The 21,308-nt window shown below is 46.4% G+C and overlaps 1 protein-coding gene across 1 annotated transcript in view; it reads right to left on the minus strand.

Moving 5' to 3' along the window:
• Positions 1-15,085: 15,085 nt before the first annotated feature.
• Positions 15,086-21,308, minus strand: part of CERS6 (ceramide synthase 6) — a 351,849-nt gene continuing 345,626 nt past the window's right edge. The window contains exon 10 of the mRNA XM_075529473.1: positions 15,086-20,994. Within this exon, the coding sequence (XP_075385588.1) occupies positions 20,842-20,994 (153 nt within the window). The 3' untranslated portion in view covers positions 15,086-20,841. The remainder of the gene's footprint in view (positions 20,995-21,308) is intronic.

Below are 21,308 nucleotides of genomic sequence, written 5' to 3' on the forward strand. Positions count from 1 at the left end.
GAGACATCAGTCAGTATGAGACATAAAAAAATAATAATAATTTATAAATTATCAAGGTTTCCTAAGGGAGGGAGGGGGAAAAATCAGGATATCAAGGGCTCAAGTAGAAAGAAAATGTTTTGAAAATGATGATGGCAACAAATGTACAAATGTGCTTGACACAATGGATGGATGTGTGGATTACGATAAGAGTTGTATGAGCCCCCAATAAAATGATTTATTTAAAAAAAGATTTACAGTCTTGGAAACCTTATATAGTTTTCTATGAGTTCCAATCAACTCACTGCAATGAGGTTTTTTGGGGGGAGGGTTGGGGTGGTGGATCCATCTGTTGTTGCCTCCTCCTCTTCTCACTGCCTTTGGGTCGATTCCAACTCACAGTGACCCAGTAGCACAGGGTAAAACTGACCCTGTGGATTTCTGAGACTGGAACTCTTCTCAGGAGTAGAAAGGCTCATCTTTCTCCAGAGGCAGAGGGATGGTGGGTTCGAACTGTCAACCTTTCAGTTAGCCAGCACCTCCCATGGGCTCCTTCGAGCAGTGCACCTCGAGCAAAGTAAATGCTCAACAAATCCTTGCTTGGATCCCACTAGCATGGGGCCATTGAGGGAGCAGACAGTGGCTGCTATGTCAGGAATGCCGAGCAGGGACTGGGGACTCGGAGCAGGAAGTCGGGTTCCAAATGTGGAGGGAGCAGATAAGTGTGGCCTTTGGGGCAGGAACTCTAAAATGGGAAAAGGCTCACATGCGCAGGGGAGGCCCTGACACTGATGACAAATGGTCTTGCCAAGCAGGAAACGGAGAAGGAAGCAGAAGCATCCCACGGGACCACTTAGAGAACTTTCTTGGTTAAAACGATATAAACAGAGGAGATAGAGAGAGTCTTGGTGCCAAGGGTAAAATGAGAGTGGCCTCGTCTTGAGAATTCGTTTGGGAAAAGTGGAACCTAAAGGGAGCAGAGTTCTCCAGCATTTTCTAAGAACACCCACAAGAACTTTTGCGCTATTTCCAGCAAGAGGAATGTACCTTGGAGCAGATGGGCAGCTGTAACTGTGATGACAGGGCCAGCAGGGTGCTCAGTCTGCCAGGCTGCTGTGTCCCCAACACCTGTATCAAACCCCAAACCAGCCCACTCTATTGAGCCCAACCCATAGTGGCCCTATGGGGCTTCTGAGCCTGTGGCCACTGCTTGGAAGCCGGCAGCCTTCTCTCTCGCATTGAGTTGCTGGTGGTTTGAACAGCCAGCCTTCCAGTTAGCAACCCAATGCTTCTATCACAGGCATTAGGCTCAAAAACCAAACTCGCCGCCATCAAGTCCATTCCGACTCATAGCAACTCTATAGGACAGTCGACCTGCCCCTGTGGGTTTCCAAGACCGTACATCTTTACAGGAGCAGAAAGCCTCCTCTGACTGCCACGAGTCACTGGTGGTTTTGAACTGCTGACCTTTAGCCTACCAGCCCAATGTGTAACCCAGTCACTCCCCCAGGGCTCCTGAGGAGGTGTTATGGCTTTGAATAATTGATTGTAAATGACGTTGTATGCGTAGTGGATGGTAGGTCATGGTTTAACATGAGAACACATGAAACAAAAATGAGCAGTTCATTACTTGCAGGTCCTGGAGGCGGAGGATGGCGCAGGCATTGAGGTCAGGCAGCGAGTGTAGACCTGGGGACCACTGCGGTTTCTTGAAGCAGAAGAGCAGAGTTTGGGGGGCTCACCAGGGATTTGATTGAAGGCAGCGCTGGGAGAAAGCTTGGGGTTGTTATTGGTCACTGGGGTTGCCGGGGAAGGTGAGATTAATCAGGAGCTGTCATTTGCTCATGTTTCCACAGGCTGCTACCTGGGGGTGGTGGGTGGTAGTGGGGGGCAGTTTGTATGAATAAGCAGAGTCAGTCGGCTTGTTGCTCTGCTCAGGGCTTGATGGCTGCCAGAGCGACAACTGAAATGGAATTCTAGCAAGACTCACGACAGTGGGTCAGGCAGGCCGGGTGACTGGCCACCACTGGGCCTCATCTTCTCAGGAGCACATTCCTCCCAGGACCAGCTGCCACAGAGGTGACACATCTGCATCTGTCTTTCCAGATCAAGTTCTGAATCCTGGAAGGCGCTTCCACGCGTGGCCTGTGTGAGCAGACAGCGGGCCAGTACCATGTCTGCGGCCACTGCGGGTGGGCGCCACGGACAGTCTTTGCTGTCCATGACAACATACCCGTCAATCAACTTCGGAGGGAAGTGTCAGAGCCACCTCATTCTCATAGGCTCTCTCGTTCGTTGTAGTCTCTGCTGGCTGCAGACAGCCATGGTGGCGCAATGGCAGAGTGTTTGGCAACTCACCGAAAGGTTGGACGTGGAAGTTTGCCAGCCTGCTGATGGACAAGGGGCCAGTCTGTTTTCGTAGAGAAAGGTGTGGCTAGGAACCGACCAGCCGGACCTGACCCCGGCGGACTGCATGCGCAGCAGAATGAAACCCAGCCCGCTTCTGCGCTCTCCTCCCCTTCACCGTTATGTTGGACCCACCGCCTCAATCCAGCTTCTGGGCCATCTTCCTCTTGATGGAGGACCTTGTCCTGTACTTCAGCATGATGTTCCCTCGCCAGGGACCAGTGTCTCCTGATAAGGGCCAGAATAGGGGAGATGAAGTCTCACCTTCCTTGCTTCTAAGTGGCTCTCCTTCTCTCCAGACAGGTTTATTTGTTCTTCTGCCAAGCCAGCCACAGTACGCTCTATGTCCGTGGACGCCCGGTGGGGCACTTGTCCTGTCACTCTGGCTTGGAGTGGACTTGGTGGCTTTGGTTGGGTCGGTTGCTGCAGGGTGCACTTCCCTCAATTTCGGCAAACGGCAAAGTGGCAGACTGGAAGCCCTCGTGTCAGACATAAGCATAATGGGGCCAGTCTGTATTTCCGGGAAGCGAAAGCTCATGTCATTTGTTCATGAGAAGGATGTGTCAAGATTTAAATAATTTATACCTTAGAAAAATGTATTCCTGATGGCAGTCATTCAAAGAATAGTCGGGAGCCATTCACCGAGGTGGCAATCCACTCCCTCCTTGCCAAGTGGCCGACCTTCACATTTCAAAGATTTCAAGCTGAAGTTGGCCTCATCCGTCATCCGTCATCCGTCATCCGTCATCCGTCATCCGTCATCCGTCAGTCATCCATCATGAATCCCTTACCTTTTGCTGGTTCTTTCTGCATAGAGACTCCTCTCTCGGCTTGCTTTATGGATGGATGTGAATGCTCACCCAGCACTGCCGAGTTCGAGTTGTATTATTTCTCAATGCAATCTGTTTCTGGAAGATGCATTTCTGAAGGCTTGCCTGATGCATACATATTGTAAAAGTACCTTTGCCCCAAACCTCAGAAGCCCTGGTGGCACTGTGGGGTAAGCCCTGGATTATGAACCTTAAGGTCAAAGGCTCAAAGCTACCAGCTGCTCTAAGCTGGGGAAAGATGAAGTTTGCTGTTCTAAAGGCTCTGATAGAAAAAAGAAAAAGAAAAATATATAAGTAAGTTAGAAGTGCTGATAAATGGTTTTTAAAATGGTGGTTGATATTATTATTGTTAATAGCCAGTCTAATTTATAGCCTCTAAGGTGGCGTAGTGGTTATAAATTGGACAAATCGCAAGACCAGCAGTTTGAAACCACGAGCCACTTCAAGAGAGAAAAACGAGGCTTTCTACTCCCATAAAGAGCTACAGTCCCAGAAATCCACAGAGGCAGTTCTGCCCGGTCCTATTTGGTCACTATAAGTCAGAATTTGAGTTTCCCTATTCCCCTAAAACGTTACAGTCTCAGAATTCCACAGGGATAGTTCTACCCTGTTCTATAGAGTCTCTTTGAGTCGGAATCAACTCAATCGCAGTGAAGGGAACTCTGGGAACCCTGGTTGGGGGCGGGGTGAGTCGTGAAGTGGGCTGCAAATGGCCAGGTCAGCAGGCCCAGTCAGCCATTTGCTCCTCAGGAGGAAAACGAGGTTTTCTACTTCCGTGAAGGCTGACAGCCTCAGACCCCCAAAGGCAGTTCTACTTTGTCCCATAGGGTCTCTGGGAGTCCGAATTGACTCAATGGCAGTGGATTTTTTTTTTTAAAGATGGCTTTTCTGCTCAGTTTGTCCTAATCACATGGTGGTATAAAATTTTTCACAAATTAAGTGTTTTTTAAAAAGACAAAATAACTTTTCTCCTCATAAAAATTACCTAATTAAAAACTCTCAATACAAAGGGTCATAATTAACTTACTCTATGTTCACAAACCAACCTTGTTTTCAGGGTACGAGGATCTAATTTTCATTGTCTAAGTTTGATATAGAATTAATTTGGGCAAATCCAGGTGTTAATGAGGGATAAAGATTAAATTTAAAGGATTTATTTGCATAAAACAAATTAATGTAAATTTGCTTTTCACTAATAAGCCCGAGGAAATGAAGACTAATGGGAAACAAATAAACACTTAAGGCTCCCTACAGCCATGGTCCGTGGCTCCAGCTTCCCAGTGGGAAGAATAAGAAGCAGGCTGTTCCACACTTGCAGGCGGATCCAGACGACACGCTATCATTATTCGATCACCTACGTTAATATTCATGTGCCCTTATTTACATGCTTCTTAGCTCCTCTGTGATCAGTCTTGTAGGTTCCAATTAAAATGCACACTGCAATGTCTAGTACAGGGCTGTTTTAATCTCCTGGGCAAATGATGAGTGTGCTCTTGTGCACAAGTAAATCTAGAACCATTTCAGGACTCTTTTGACCTCCCTTCCTCCGTCCCCTCTCCACGTCCACATGATCAGTCATTGATTTACAGTTATTTCCTATAATTCTTGGCTAAGTTATGGAGCTGGAGTCTTTGGGGGGGAGTAAAAACACTCTAAGTGGTTCTTTATAGCGGCTGTGTTTGTACTGGGGACTGCAGGGATGGGGGATGGGAGCGAGGGGGCACCTTTCTTTGCTTCTCTACTTCCTCCTGTGCACTTGGATTTTAACACGATAGGCTTCCCTTACTGTATGAGTCATCGTACTAGTTACATTGCTGTCACAGATGCGCACAAACTAGGTAGATTAAAGCAATAAAATTGAATCTGTCGTAGTCCTGGAGGCAAAAAATAAACAATAGCAACAACAACAAGAAAAATCCCCTGCCACTGAGTCGATTCTGACTCAGAGTTTCTGAGATTGTCAATGTTTACAGGAGCAGGCAGCCTTATCTAGCCAGCAGAGGGGTTGGTGGATTTGAACTGCTGATCTTGTGGTTAGCAACCTGACATGTAAACCATAGTTCAACATCAAGGTATTAGTAGGGTTGGTTCCTTCTGAAGCCTCTGAGAACAGATCTGTCCCATGCCGCTTTCCCAGCTTTTGGTGGTTGTTGCCAAAAATGCTTGCTGTTTTTTGACTTACTGTGTTAGGTTGGGTTTGCTGGTGAAGCAAAACTAGTGACATTTATATATGTATAAGAAAGAAATTTATACCAAGAACAAAGTTTATATCAAGAGAGGGGCTTGCCACATGGGAGCAAATGAAGGGGGAGGAAGAGAGAGTGGAGCACAACCTGGCTCACCAAGCCTTGAGGACAATATCCCCACTCAGAGAAGCCAATGTACAGAGAGGACCAGATGGCCATCCCCAGTATTAGACTCGACATCCCTCATTGACCCATAGCCCTACAGGGACAAAATTGGAGACAGAGTGGGAATTGCACCCAATCTGACCCCACCACACTGAGGCAAAACACTAAGGGCATGCAACAGAACATCAAGGGGATCGGAGCAAGGAAGTCCTAAGGAAATACCAAAAATAGACTTTGGGGCCAGGGTGCAGCACCCCATCAGACTCAACTGGAAAACACTCCTAAAGGTCAACAAACAGACCTTGAACTATTTACAGGCTTTTTTTTGTCATTGTTTTTTTGTTGTTGTTTTGTTGCTTTGCTTTGCTCTGTCTTGTTTTTGTGCATAGTATTATCTCTGCAGGTCTATCCAGATAAGATAGACGGGATAAACAATCTGGAGGAGAAAACAACAAAACCAATGGTTCCACAGGGACATGGGAGAGGGGGAAGTGGGGGGTGGGGGGAGGAAGTGGTGTTAACAAACCCAGGGACAAGGGAACAACAACTGATCCAAAATTGTTGGCGAGGAGGGTGTAAGAGGCCTGATCAAGGGCGATGTAACTAAGAGGAATTATTGAAACCCAAATGAAGGCTGAGCATGATAGTGGGAAATAGAGGAAAGAATTATGGGGCAAAGGGCATTGATAGCGGTCTAAATCTAGGCATTTACATATGTAAATATATTTATATATGATGATGGGGAAATCTATCTATGTGCATATATTTATAGGTTTAGTATTAAGGTAGCAGATGGACATTGGGCCTCCATTCAAGTACTCCCTCACTGCAAGAACACTATGTTCTATTAAACTAGTATTCCATGATGCTCACCCAACACTATTGCTGAAGACAAAGTGGGTGCATAAGCAAACGTGGTGAAGAAAGCTGATAGTGTCCAGCTATCAAAAGATACACTATCTGGGGTCTTAAAGGTTTGAAGATAAGCAAGTGGCCATCTAGCTGAGATGCAACAAAGTCCACATGGAAGAAGCACACCAGCCTGTGAGATTATGAGGTGTCGAAGGGATTAGATATCAGGCATAAAAGAACAAAAAATCATATCATTGTGAATGAGGGGGAGTGTGGAGTGGGGACCCAATGCCCATCTGTAGGCAACTGGACATCCCCTTACAGAAGGGTTGAGGGGAGAAGATGAGCCAGTCTGGGTGCAGTGTAGTAATGATGAAACCTGCAACTTTCCTCTACTTCTTAAATGCTTCCCTCCCCCCACCCCCCAACTATCATGATCCCAATTCTATCTTAAAATTCTGGCTAGACCAGAGGATGTACACTGGTACAGATAGGAATTGGAAACACAGGGAATCCAGGACAGATGATCCCTTCAGGACAGTGGTGAGAGTGGCAATACCGGGAGGGTGGAGGGAAGGTGGCGTAGAAAAGGGGAACCAATAAGAAGGATCTACATATAATCCCCTCCCTGGGGGACGGACAACAGAAGAGCGGGTGAAGGGAGATGTCGGATGTGTAAGACATGACAAAATAATAATAATTTTTAAATTGTCAAGGGTTCATGAGAGAGGGGGTAGAGGGAGGAGAAAAATGAGCAGCTGATACCAAGGGCTCAAGTAGAAAGCAAATGTTTTGAGAATGACAATGGCAACCGATGTACAAATGTGCTCGACACAAGGGATGGATGGATGGATTTTGGTAAGAGTTGTATGAGCACCCAATAAAATGATCTAAAAAAATATCCCCCCCCAGAAGAATCCACTTCAGAGGACAGCACCGAAGCTACAGCTCAGTGAGAGGGACTTGTCTGATTAGGGCACACAGGAGCCAGCGAGGGGGAAAGGGGAAAAAGAAAAAAAAAAGAGTGAAGCACCTCCTGGCTCACCAAGCCCTGAGGACAATGTTTCTGCTTATTATGATATTATTAATATAATAACAAAATGATATTAAAAAATAAATTAAAAGCTGGAAAAAAAGAGGAGGGGCTCACACAACTGCAGAGCGGGCAAGTCCAGTTCAGTGAATGTCTGTGGGTCACATGCTAAGCTGGAGGCCCTTCCTAACTCACACAGTTGCCATGTGATGAAGCAGGAAGCAGGAGAACAAGGAGGAGAAGAGAAGACCATCAGCTGGTGGAGGCAGAATTGAATGGATCCAAGGTTAGCAGGCAACATGCAGGCAGCGTGCTGACTGCCTCCCAGGGTTGGCAGGCCACAAATCTTGGCTCAAACACACTCATAGCAGCTTTTTTTTTTTCTTGTTAAATCCTCAGAAGTTAGACACAGGATGCAGGCCAGCAGCAAGAAGAAGAGCGTTCTCCACAGTATCTATTTGTATATAAGCCACACCACCAAGGAAGCATCATCAGGCTGATCACCTGAGTAAGGGGCTGAAATCCACCCTAATGTTCTCACAACTGCTTGCTCCATTATGGTAGGTCACATTATGGGGCCAAACCATTGAGGATCCTGGCCCTGCCAATTAGCATGAGTTCCAACTATGGAACTTACTGATCTCACTCCAGTCTCTGCTTCCCCTCTGTACTTGGCCTTTCCCTCAACATGTCTCTGTCTCTTAAAAAGACACTAGCTGAATAAGGGCCCACTGTTGTGTCCACCACCTCGTGTCTGTCAGTTTGTCACACACTGGCAGCTTGCATGTTGTTGTGAGGCTGGAAGCTATGCTGGTGAGATTTCAAATACCAGCGGGATCACCCATGGTGGACGAGTTTTAGGAGCGCTTCCAGACTAAGGTAGACTATGAAGAAGAAAGAGGTTCCACTTCTGAAAAATTAGCCACTGAAACCTTAAGAAATACAACAGAATATTGCCTGATATTGTGCAAGAATTTGAGTCCCTTAGGTTGAAGGCACTCAAAATGCAACTGGGGAGGAGCTGCGTCCTCAAGTCAGAGTGGGTGAAACGAAGCTTTGGGGACCTCTCTTTGCAGCTGGGGTACAGTTCAAAATGAGAAGACATCGCTGTAACCATTCATTAATGAGCATCGCATGGAATCTATAATGAAGTTTGGATCTAAGTAAATTGTTTTAAGTTTTCAAAAATGAAATGGAATGCCGAGCGAGCTGAAATGGGCTGCTATTGGCCATGTTGAGCCAGAAGTGACACACATTGAAGAGGAACGACACCACATTCGTCGTCAAAAAGAACATTTCAGGATCTATCTTGAATTATAGTGCTCTTTGTAATCGGATAATATCTACATGCCTACAAGAAATATCAGTTAATACAATTATTCAAATTTACACACAACACTAAAACCAGTAATGAAGAAACTCAGAATTCCACCAAGTTCTTTAGCCTGAAATCAATAAAGCATACAATCACGATGGATTGATCATTACTGGTGATCAGAATAGGAAAGCTGGAAACAAAAAGGAAGGATCTGTAGTTGGATAATATAATTTTGGTGGCAGAAATGAACCTGGATATCACATGACAGAATTTTGCAAGTCCAACAATGCTTCATTGCAAATACATAGACGCCAGCCACACATAGAATACATAAGAATCAAATTTACTATGTGGGAAAAATGATGCGGAAGCTCAATATTAATAGTCAAAACACTGGAGGAACGAACCATCAATTGCTCATATGTAAGCTTACGCTGAAGGTGAGGAAAATTAAAACAAGTCCACAAGTCAAAATACAAACTTGAGTATATTCCATCTGAATTTAGCGAATATCTCAAAAATAAACGTCTTGGAAGAAGTACAGCCAGAATGCTCTTTGGTGGTGAGGATGGTGAGACTTCATTTTATGTACTTTGGACATGTTATCAAGTGGGACTTGAAAAGGGACATCATACTTGCTAAAGTCGAGGGTCAGTAAAAAGAGGAAGACCCTTGAGATGATGGACTGACACATGGCACAGGACGGGGCAGTGTTTCATTCTGTCAGAATTGACTCGAAGCCCGTTATGTGAAAATCGGCATTATGCAGAAATGGAAGATAACGACATTGTTTCATTACCACCCAATGACATCCTTGCATAACTGTCAGATTACATCATCCTGTAACTGCGAAACCATGGAGAATCATGCCAGCCAAGTTGACACATAATCACAGCGAGAGCTATCCTCACTCACTCTTGGACATTTGTAATGGCCAGACATACAGTTGCTAATGTGTCAAACAACCAGATAGCAGATTTTTAAATATTGTCATAGATGTGAAATGTCAGATAGTGAGAGCAGATAAGTGAGGAGTTGGTCTACTGAAAACCAAAAACCAAACTCACTGACATTGAGTCAAAACTGACTCATAGCTTATTCTATTGGACAGGACAGAATCATCCCTGTGGTTTTTAGAAACTGTAACTCTTTCCAGGAGTGGAAAATCTTGTCTTTCTCGTGTGGTGTGAGGCAGGTGGTGGTGGTTTGGAAGGACTGACCTTGCCATTAGCATCCCAAAGCATAACTACTATGCCACCTGGGCTCCCAGATGCAGTTGTTCACCTGCGGGTTCCAACCCATGGCAACCCTACGCACAATAGAAAGGTCGCACAGTCCTACACGGTTCTCACATTGGTTTCTATGCCGGAGCTCATGTGGCAGCCATTGGGTCAACCCTTCTCACTTTTTGCTACCCCTTTATTTCCCAAGCATGATATCCTTCTCCAGGGATGGGTCTCTCCTGACAACATGTGCAAAGTACATGAGATAAAATCTCACAAGCCTTGCCTCTAAGGAGCACGCTGGCCATACTTCTTCCAAGACAGATTTGTTTGGCCTTTTAGTCGTCCATAACACTTTCAATATTCTTCTCCAGCATCACATTTGAAATGCATAGACCTTTCTTTGGTCTTCCTTATTCGATATCCAACGTTCACATGCATATGGGGCCATGGGAAATGCCATGGCTCGGGTGACGTGCATCTTAGTTCTCAGAGTAACATCCGTGCTCTTCAATGCTCTAAAGAGGTCTTGTGCAGCAGATTCACCCAGTGCAATGTATCTTTTGATCTCTTGACTGCTGCGTCCATGAGTCTTGATTGTGGATCCCAGCGAGACAAAATCCTTGACAATGTCAACATTTTCTCTGTTTATCGTGATGTTACCTATTGGTCCAATTGGGAGGATTTGGGTCTTCCTACCCTGAGTTGTAATCCATACTCGAGGCTGCGATCCTTGATTTCCATAAGTAAGTGCTTCAAGTCGTCCTTACTTTCAGCAGGCAAGGTTGTGTCATCTGCGCATTGCAGACTGTTCGCACACCTTCCTCCAATCCTGACGCCACACTCTTCTTCATAGAATCCAACTTCTCTGATGACTTGCTCAGTAGACAGATTGAACAAGTATGGTGACAAGCTACAACCCTGAGCCACACCTTTCCTGATTTAAACCATGCAGTATTCCCATGTTCTGTTTGTACAACTGCCTCTTGATCTAGGTAGAAGTTCCACAGGAGCACCATGAAGTGTTCTGGAATTCCCTTTTCCATAGTGTATTTTAGCTCACAGAGACGAATGCCTTGGCATAGTCAATACAGAACAAGTCAACATCTTTCTGGTATCCTCTGCTTTTAGTCAAAATCTGACATCAGCAATTCCATCTTCCGAATCTGACAGAACCCCTGGTTGCTCCCTGTCCGTGTACCGCTGCAAATGTTGTTGGATGATCTTCAACAAAATTTTACTTGCCTACTTCCGTCTGAAATTGATCAAACATGTCACCGAGATGAATGGATAATTACTGGCAATTGGAATACAAACGTTGGTAACAGAGAGGAAGGAACGGTAGTTGGAAAATATGGCATTGGGGATAGAAAGCAAGGTGGAGATCGCAAGTTGGAATTGGCAAGCCCAACGTCTTTATCACAGTTAGCCCTTTTCAACAGACAAAAGGTGGAGAAGCTAAAGCAAATGGAAGAAATGGAGAAGTGAAAGAGCTGAACAGAAAATTTCAAAGGATAGCTAGAGAAGACAAAACAAAGTATCATAATAAAATGTACAAAAGCCCTCAGTATTTCTTAAGGTGAAAGAACTGAAGACAAAATCCAAGCATCCAATTGTCATACTGTCTGGGCAAAATGTTGAATGATACAGGAAGCACCAGGAAAAGATAAAACCAATACACAGTCACTGGACCAAAAAGCATTGGTCACCGTCCCACCCTTTCAGGAGGTAACATGTGACCAAGAACCAATAGCGCCGAAGGAAGAAGGCCACGCTGCAATGACGGCATTCTGCTCCAGGAATCAATGGAATACCAATGGAATGTTTCAACAAGCTGATGAATCACTGAAGACACGCATCTATGCCAAGACATTTGGAAGACAGTTATTTGGTCAACTGACTGCAAGACATTCATATTTGTGCCCATTCAAGAGAGAGGTGAGCCAACAGCATGCACAGAGTATAGAGTGGTATTACCAATATCACATGCAAGTAACAATTTGCTGAAGTCATCCAACAATGGTTGCAGCAATACAGTGACAGGGAGCTGTCAGAGGTTCAGGCCAGATTCAGAAGAGGACATAGGACATGGAGTATCATTCACTGCGGGTGTCACATAGATCTTGGCTGAACGCAGAGAACACCAGCCATGGTATTTTCATTCGTCTCATATACGTGTGAAAGATGGTCCTTGAATAAAGAAGATGAATGAAGAATTGATGCAGCTGAGTGCTGGTGCTGGCGAGGAGGAATACTGAAAGTACCACGGGCTGCCAAAAGAACAACCAAATCTGCCTTTGAAGAAGTACAGCCAGGATGCTCCTCCGAGACAAGGATGGCTAGACTTTGACATGCTTATCAGGAGACCAGACATGATTGGTAGCACAGAGGAGCAGTAACCAAGAAGATCAATAAGATAGATGGCTTGACACAGTGGGTGCAACAAGGGGCTCAAACAAGAGCAATCGCGAGGATGGGCCAGGACCGGGTGCTGTTTGCTCTGTTACTCACAGGTTAGCTATGCGTTGACACCGGCTAGACAGCACCACCATGATTTTAAACAGGTTTCTGTGGCACCGTGGACTACGGAAGCCTAGGAAAACAGGCCTAGTGATCTCTTTCCAAAATAGCATTTCCTTCCAGGAAGTGTGTAGCCATGAGGGCGAGGCTGATTGGGTGGCAACTAGCTACTTTATGTCAATATTTTTGAAGGATCAAACAGGATGCAGCACAACCTGAGCCTTTACTGAGGAAGTATCATTAATTATTAAGTTAAAAACTTTTTTTTTGTCTAAAGAAACAGGATCATGGGTCCCAGAGCTTAGACCAACCTTGCTATTCCCCGTCACTCTTGTCTTGAGAATCCTCCACTTCTTCAATGTCTGGCTCCCCAGACTCGCTGCAGTCCCGCATCTTTTTCCTCCGACGCTGTGTCCCTCACGCTTGGGCCTGAAATGCTGGTGCCAAACAGGCCTACCTTTACCATACTCTGCCACAAAGCATCAGCGGGGGAAGCTGGAGTCCTTAAAGGGCACCACTGAGTTCAGTGATTTTGGGAGACGAAGTGCTTTCTCATGCACATCATGTTCTCCAACAGATGGAACATTAATTGCTGGAGAACTCATATGCTGGAAGCACCTTCCCAAGTGGGTTCATTTGTTTTCTGCAGCAAGTTGTCATTGTGACCAATAACCCCATCCCTCACCCCCCTGAGGCTCCAGGTATACCACCTTTCTGCTGGCCCCAGCTTGTACCTTACCTCGGGCTCTCCTCACTACCAATCTATTCTCTTCCACGTGGGAAGCTGGTCCCTGCTGCCCACATCTCCCAGGCAATTTTCTGGTAGAGCTCGGCCAGCCGGTGGCCTGAGAAAGCAGACATTGGCCAGTGTGTTTGGTCCTCACTGCCTTCCCGCTGCAGTGCTGCCTCTCTGGTTGGATGCTGTGCCCTGCTCAGGCTGACATCCCCAAGAGATCCCTCCTCCATGCTAGCCCCCCCCCCCCCACTGGCCTCTAGTTACCTGATGTCCTTCTGGTTACTTCAGCCCTGGGGTTGGTAATGGCTTCTCACAGTTGCTAGTCTCTGGGTTCCTTGCTATTCTCGTTCGGTCCCTTACCCCTACCCACATCGCTGACCGCAGTTCTTCCGTGGGCATTTCTTCCACGGACCTATCAGCTGATGACTGCTCTTTCTGACACCAGCATTCCACCATCAGTGTTTAGGAGAGATGTAGCTTCATGCTGCAGCAGCTTTGGGGCCGACCATGCTACGGCTCCCATCCAGGCACTGTGATGATGAGTGCTGAGGGACTGCCCAGCCAGGAAATGCTCTTTTAAACATCCCAGTCGATTCTGTTCTGCCACCTTCAATGTTGTTGCTGGCACTCTTGCTATTGCTCCTGTCTAAGTCTAGTGTTGGTAGAAAAAGAATAAGGGATAGGGATATGCCTAGCTAGGGAACCCTGGTGGTTATGTGTTGGGCTGCTAACTCCAAGGTCAGCAGTTCAATCCTAACAACTGCTCCATGGGAGAAAAATGAGGTTCCCCTGAAGAATTATTGTCTCGGAAACCCACAGGGGCCCCTCTATTCCAGCCTATCGGGTCTTTATGAGTCAGAATCAACTAGATGGTAGTGAGTTTGTTTTTATTTTTGTTTCTGGTTTAGGAATGGATGCAGCAGACCCAGCAATAGGGAGCCCAAACGAGAGCCTGAGTTGCACTGTGGTATTTTGGAGGGCTGCTTATGGCAAGAGATCATCCACGGCTTCCAGAGCCTGCAGAAGCCCCGGAAGTGGCACCTTTTTCTTATAGTCAAATCCCATTGTTGTTGGGGTGGCAGTGATTGATTTGATGAAATGTTCACAGCAAGGTCGCTTTAGCTTTCCAAGTAATACTGGTGGTGGGTGTCTGGCTGAATTTCCGTGCTGTGTTTATGGGTTAGAAGAGTGGTAGCTTGGGGAAGACAGCTACACAGGAAAGACAGAGACGAGAGTTGCCTTATACAGTGAGAGCCAGGCCCAGCGGAGAGATGATCAGCCGAGCTGCTTTGAGACAGGCACGGACGTGGCGGGGCAGCACTGCGCTTCACCTGGAGTGCTGTTTGCTCTCAGAGCCGCATTTGTAAGGGGAAGAGTCAGTGCCAGCCCATGTAGTTGCAGATATATATATATATATAGCATCACAAAGCCTCCAAACTCACTGCCACCGAGTCCACACCGACTCCCAGCAGAGCGGGGTAGAAGTATCCCCATGGGTTTCCGAGACAAGTAGAAGCATCTTCTTTCAGCATGAAGCACGACATAAAATTTAACGTTTGCATTTTTAAAATAGTTTAATCTTTAGAGTGACCCAGGTGATTGCCCTGAGGCGGACGTGACTCCCGGGCAAGTGGCTTGGCTATCTAGTGTATTTCCCAACACACTGTCACCTCTCCCAGTGACTAGAGAAAGTGCTGGAATTTGAGGAGACTTGTAAGAAAGTCCTGGGAGGACATGAGCCTTTCCATCAAGCCCTTTCCAGGACAGGGCAGCACTTCACAGGAGGCACGGTTACAGAAAAGGCCATTCACACGGCACTCTTAATACTTATCTTTATTATGGAAGTGTTTTCAAAGTAAAATGATCCTCATAACAATGACTGCTCCCGGAGATCAGAAGGAATAATTATACTTTCATAAAAAAATCAGCAAAACACGGTAACGATACATAAAATAATTCGAATCAACAGTCCATTATTCCATTTCTGACAGAGATGCTCAAGCACTGAATGGCCTGAAGGAACAGGATTATGTCACCTCCTCCTCACTGAAAATAAAAAGAAACAAATCAAACCCCAAAGCTAACCCCCCCCCCAACTTCCATGACAACAAATTATGGTAAAGGTAATTGACTAGGTGAGCAAACGAAGAACTGAACATATGAATGTAGAGGCCTTACGAAACACACCGATATCAAACTTAGCGTTTCCCACTTTGAATCAATGAAAGTGAAACAATAGCTCCTGTCATAAAACTGTGGTTACAGAACTTTTTTTGTGGTTGGTGTGTGTGTGTGGGTGTGTGTGTTCTACTAATCTTTAACAATCAGAACTTTTCTCTTTAAAGGGAAGTTTTACAATGATGGTTTAAAAGACATTAGATTGGAAAGAAAAATAAAGTCAATGAAAACTAGTTTTCCTCGGAACAGAGAAAGCAGAACGACCCCGTTTGTCCCCTGGGTTCACAGGCCACACACAGAAGCCAACACAGGAAGCCACGCTCTCCCCGACCTGTGTTACAAGGAAAACACACACACACACACACACACACACACACACACACGGCCACAATTCTTTTCCAGAAACATGGCACTAGGCAGAGGAGGGTGTGTGATGCAAAGCCTACTGGGAATCCCAGAGCAGAGCATGCACAGCATCCGGCATCTTTCTATTACGGGTTGCAGAAGGCAAGAACGGAGGTGAGTGGAAGGAGATAAATAGGCAGGTGTTATGCCGCTTTCCACTCCTGTTGCATCCTGAGATCTAGAGAATGCCTCGTTTTGCGGATACACCAAATGCCCTCTGGCTACAGAGATTTTTCCCTTTCTTTTATGGGGAGAGGGAGGCCTTAGCTTGTGGCCACTCGGCGATGCTTTCCTTCCACAGACTTTGGGTGGAATGCACGTTGGAAATGCCTGGAGACTACTGAAGGTTCCCCTGAGGATGTCTGCAGAGCTTACGGACAGCTTGTAAACGATGTTTTGGGCGCTTGCATACAGTTTTCTTCATGAAAATTAGCATCAGGGTTGAGACCCTCGTGAGTGTCAGGAACGGTCCACGCCCTCCTGAGCGCCCCCCCCCCCCCCGGGACTGCATGGGGACATGCACAGCAAGGCTGCTGCGAGAACCCGGCGTCCAGTGCCCTTTCTGGTCTCTTGCTACAAAGAACGAAGATGCGATTGTAGTGAAACCAGTGCTCGTTACTAGTTGGTAATTTGGGACTGGCACAATTTCATTTTACTAAGATAAATTTGAACAGGCTTCAGACATTGGGGGAAAAGGCTGCATTTTACATGATTTCAAGAACTGTTCATGGTAATTCCGAGCATTCCTTCCATGGACAGCAAGTTCTCCTCCCATCCAGATTCCTCAGCGATGGACACCATGCCTTGCAATCGTTTGCCCATCCAGCTGACTTTAATCAGATTTTTTTTTCTTATTCGGGTGTTAGAATCATTTCAGAGCTACTGGCATTCACTGAGCTGGACTCAGCGGAAGACAAAGAAAAACAAAAAAGCACGCTAACCAGAATGGGAAGGTCCCAAACACCACAGGCATCGCAAACACTGACCCTTCCCTTCCCAATGGACTGCTTAAAGGACTCAGTGCCATCGCGGCGCACGAGGACTAACGGACCGTTGCATGCCTCCGGAATTATGCCGGATGCTTCTGACTGCTTCAAATTAAGAAAATTATTCCGCAGACTCTGAATTCTTTTCAATTCAAAAAAACACTCATATATTCCGGCAGCTTTGGCACTGACATTTCCAAGAAAGGGATGTAAATAATTGTGGAGTCCAAATGCGACACGACTGGGGACCACCCTGTGCACCCAAGTTCTTATTGATGAGCGCTTATGCAGACTCAGGTCAGTCATAATGAAACCCACTGTTTACTTTGCTCTCACTTTGGCCCAACCAACAATGAGGTGGAGGTACACAAAGTGGAAGATTCAGACCTCTGCTACCAAAGATGGAAGCATTCAGGTTTCTCAATTTCAAACTCCCGCCAAACACTTGGAAGGAAAGTTTGGCAACAGAACTGGACATGCTTGAGTTTTGGCTAGCGGGGAGCTCATCTGACCTCCCGAAGCTATATCCCTCACCCAGTGGCCTGCCTTTTTTGGGAGCCTACATAACATGCCTTGTCAGATGTCCTGTTTCAGGACCTGGTGCTCCCTTAGGACACCATCTGCCTCACAACCCAGGAAGAATTGACTGTTAATCAAACTCTGGGGTGAAGCAGCCACCACGTACACTTTCACAACATACACTTTAAGAATCAAACCCTCTACTCTCAGCCCCTTTGGGTTTACAAGACTTGGAATCTTTATGGGAGTAGACAGCTTCATGTTTCTTCAGAGGAGCAGCTGGTGGGCTCAAACCACTGACCTTGCGGTGCGTACCACAGTGTGTAATCCACTATACCACCAGGGCTCTTAGGCTCTCTGCACCTTGGACTCTGCCATATTTTGTTCTGGGGCCAAAAGACTGAAAAGATTCTACCACTCTCGGGTGTGTCCGCAGCCTGAGCAACAAACAGGCAGCATACACTGACAGGGAAGGTGGGAAGACCCTATTTCATGTGGCAGGTAGTTCATATGAAACGAATGTGATATCTTGGTTTTATCATGTTCTTGGATTGACTTACAAACACATACATAGCTTACACCTTTTATATTATTGACTGACTCAAGGCCAAGTTCTACTTGATTTTCTACTTTTTCTCTCACAAAGAGATCTAGAAAAGCTATCACATTGGCGAATAACATAGTTACTTTTCCTAGACTCCTTCCTACCTGCCCCTCAGTACTCTGGCATGGTTTGAATGTGACCAGGAGGAAGGAGATATAAACACGGGCTAAGCTAATTACGGGGAAACAACACTCTTGCTACGCTATAGCTGAATTTACAGACTACACTTCCCAAGATATGGCCTGGTACAAGTGGAAGATAAACTAACTCTTACATCTTTCTCTCCCTGCCTTATCAGGCCACTGTGGGGCGTCGCGAACAGGAGAGAAGAGATATCTACCATCCTGCTCAAAAGGCCTACACACTTCATGAGGATTAGCCCGAACGAACCCTTTCTGCTTAAATGTATAGTGAACGAAAAACCCACAGGCACACAGAGGACTGTGCTAAGTCGACGGCACTAGTCTAAAAGACTCGGGGTCCTCTTAGTTCTCTTTCAAAGTGATTTCTTCGACAACGAGGCACCACAATGCGAGAAACTGCATAGACTTGCCTGTAAAAGAAGGCTTAATAGGCTTCGCTTTATGCAGCTCTCTTTCATTTCTATGCTGATCTTCCTGAAATTATTCTTCTGTGCTCACGCATCCTATGATCAAAACTTGAATACACTGTGGGTCTCTGGTTCATGACCACATAGGCAGGGCTCGCCACAGACCCTAAAAAGCAGGGTGGAATTCACTCTCGTGCTCCACATGTTCATAACGAGGAGAAGCTTTGAGACCTAGCCCACATTTGAGATCGCTTCTCCTGCGTTTTAGTGCATGTCCAGAGCACTATAGCAAGTGGTTCTGACATGTTAGGATTGGTGTGACAGGCTCCTCACCCACAAATGACACTCCTAATAGTAGACTTCTACCTTATGAAACAAAATAATTTGCCAGCAGGACGGGTTATATTTTTCTCTCCCTAAACAAGCAGTCCTATCCCTGTTTTTATTACAGGCCAGGTCAGAAACATACTATTTTGTCAATAGGTTTTGGGGGAGGGGCGATTTAGTGGAACAGTGAGATGTGCTGGGAGGATTCTTCTAACCACCAACTCACAGATGGCAAATGTGGGCACCATGCTTGATCTATTTATTGATTGATTTTCAGAAATCAAATTGCCTGTGAAGGTCTCTGCGTGGGAAGTGCGCTCTGATCCGATACTGCTGTCCTCACGATGCTCCGATCCGTGCAGGCAGGCTCCTGAAACTGCTGGATTCCTGTTTTAGAGGATGGTTTTGTGGGTTCATGAAATGGGCATTTTTTAATACCTTTACTTCCTTTCACTAAAAACCAGGGAAATGAAGATAAAAATCTTTGGTTTATGCGGATGGTTTGTGTATCTTAGTGATACACAAATAACACTGCCAGGGAGGAGGCATGGGGGCACGGAGAACTGAAGAACTATTCTTATCAATCATAAGAGAGGCTGGATAGTGTTCTGGAAATAGCTCCATTTGAAATATATATATATAGACTTGGAGTGTGACCCTGCTGTGTTTCTAGTAACAAGAAAGCCATCTGGGATATGTGTAAGGATAAAAGAAGGACAGAACCCCACAGCTGTTACTGTCTCCGGTGTCTGACTCACAGCAATCCTATGGGCCAGAGTAGAACTGCCCACGGGACTCCCCTCTATGAAGACTCCCACACCTTTCTTCCAAGGAGTGACGACTGGAGGTAGTAGACCTTTGGGTTAACACTTAGCTCTGTGCTGTTGGGGCTCCTTAAAGAGAACAGACAAGGACAAAGGAGTCTCTCTCCTGCTGGCTTGGTTTGGGGCAAAATAGAAACATCCAGAACCATCACTTGCCGGGTCTCTACCTGGGAAGCTGAATGCAACCAGCAGTGGGGGGCGGGGGGGTTGTCATGTCGGTCAGCTCTTGACAAGCTCTATTTGCTGCCCGGGAAGACCCTTAGCTTCTTCTCTTCCTGACGGGCCAGGGCACTGGTAATGACAGGGGTGGTGGCAATGCCCAGTTGAACTTGGTTGGTCTCTTTAGGCCATTCCCAGCTCATGGGACCCGTTCTCAGCGTGTGAGTGAACGCTCCGGCTGTCAGTGAGCTTAGACACAGGTCGGAGCCCTGGGCATCTCTTCATCGTGTTGGTGCTGCTGCTGGGAGCTGCTCAGTCAATTCGGACTCACGGTGACCAACAAGGTAGGCTTAACCCCCAACGAGCTACCACATTCACTGAAGACCTCTCATGAGTTCATTCCAAAGCAATCACATACAAGAACAATTTATTTTTAAACAATCGTCATGCTCTTTCACTTGAACTGCTAATTGACCTTGTCAGTGATCCTTAAAAAGTCCAGTTCTTCCAGTACAAACTTTACACTGGGAGAATGGCTGCCGAGATTGAATAGGCAATCTCAAACTGGGCACTGGGACGAAACGAGCAAAGCACTTCGGAGCTGTATGTGAATCTTGCACGGGGCTTTACTGGCTCCAAATGACAAACGAGGCTGGTGCTCATAGCAGACGGAGCTACGGCAATGAAAATGGGGTCAACGCAGATGGAGCATCCCCCTCCCTGTTAGGAACCCGGAGAGTGAAAGGAGTGAAGCTATCCCATTTTGTCCACAGAGTAAGCAACGAATAACAAAATAAAAACAATAGTGTGAGACCGTACAAATGCAAATACCGCTCCCTGTGTCAACCACATACGGCATGCCTACGCAGAGAGGATGGTTTCACAGACAGGACTTGTGGTAGTGCGCTACCAAAATGCTTTGATAATGCTAAATCTTATTTCTGGTGCTGAGATAGGGTGAAAGGAACTGTGTTCGCAATGTATTCAATACTTCCAGGGAACAAATAGTTCACTCTGTTCAGGGCTTGCAGGTCCGAGGAGTTAATCATCCAGGGCGCAGGACCCGCTCAGGAGGTACCCGTTGGTTCCACTGGTTCCGTTGGTGGCTGTTGAAGCGTGGGAGCTCTTTCCTGAAGGTTCCTCCTCCTCCTCCTCTGAGCTAGACTCAATGTCACTGCGGTCGTCCCTGGACACCTGTGGAATACACCGAAGGTGAGCGTGGCCAGCTCTGTTCGAGTCCTCCGGGTGCGGCAAGGTGGGAAGCACATGCAGTGAGGGGCACGTGAAGGTAAACAGATCTAAATGTGAAGGCCTGACGGTACACAGGCTCAGAAGCTCGCAGGGAAAAGGAATTGCCTTTCACTAGAGAGTAAGCAGAGACACTCATTCCGGACGACAGGGGGATTTAGGGATCCCAGAGAGTTGGGCCTGTTGCCGTCTTTACGGGAGCTTTCCGGATGAAGAATGGACTAGACCATGCATCACACTCTTACCTGAACAGTGGCACA

This window comes from Tenrec ecaudatus, chromosome 13, assembly GCF_050624435.1.
Source record: "Tenrec ecaudatus isolate mTenEca1 chromosome 13, mTenEca1.hap1, whole genome shotgun sequence".
In the NCBI taxonomy this organism is placed as follows: Eukaryota; Metazoa; Chordata; class Mammalia; order Afrosoricida; family Tenrecidae; genus Tenrec; species Tenrec ecaudatus.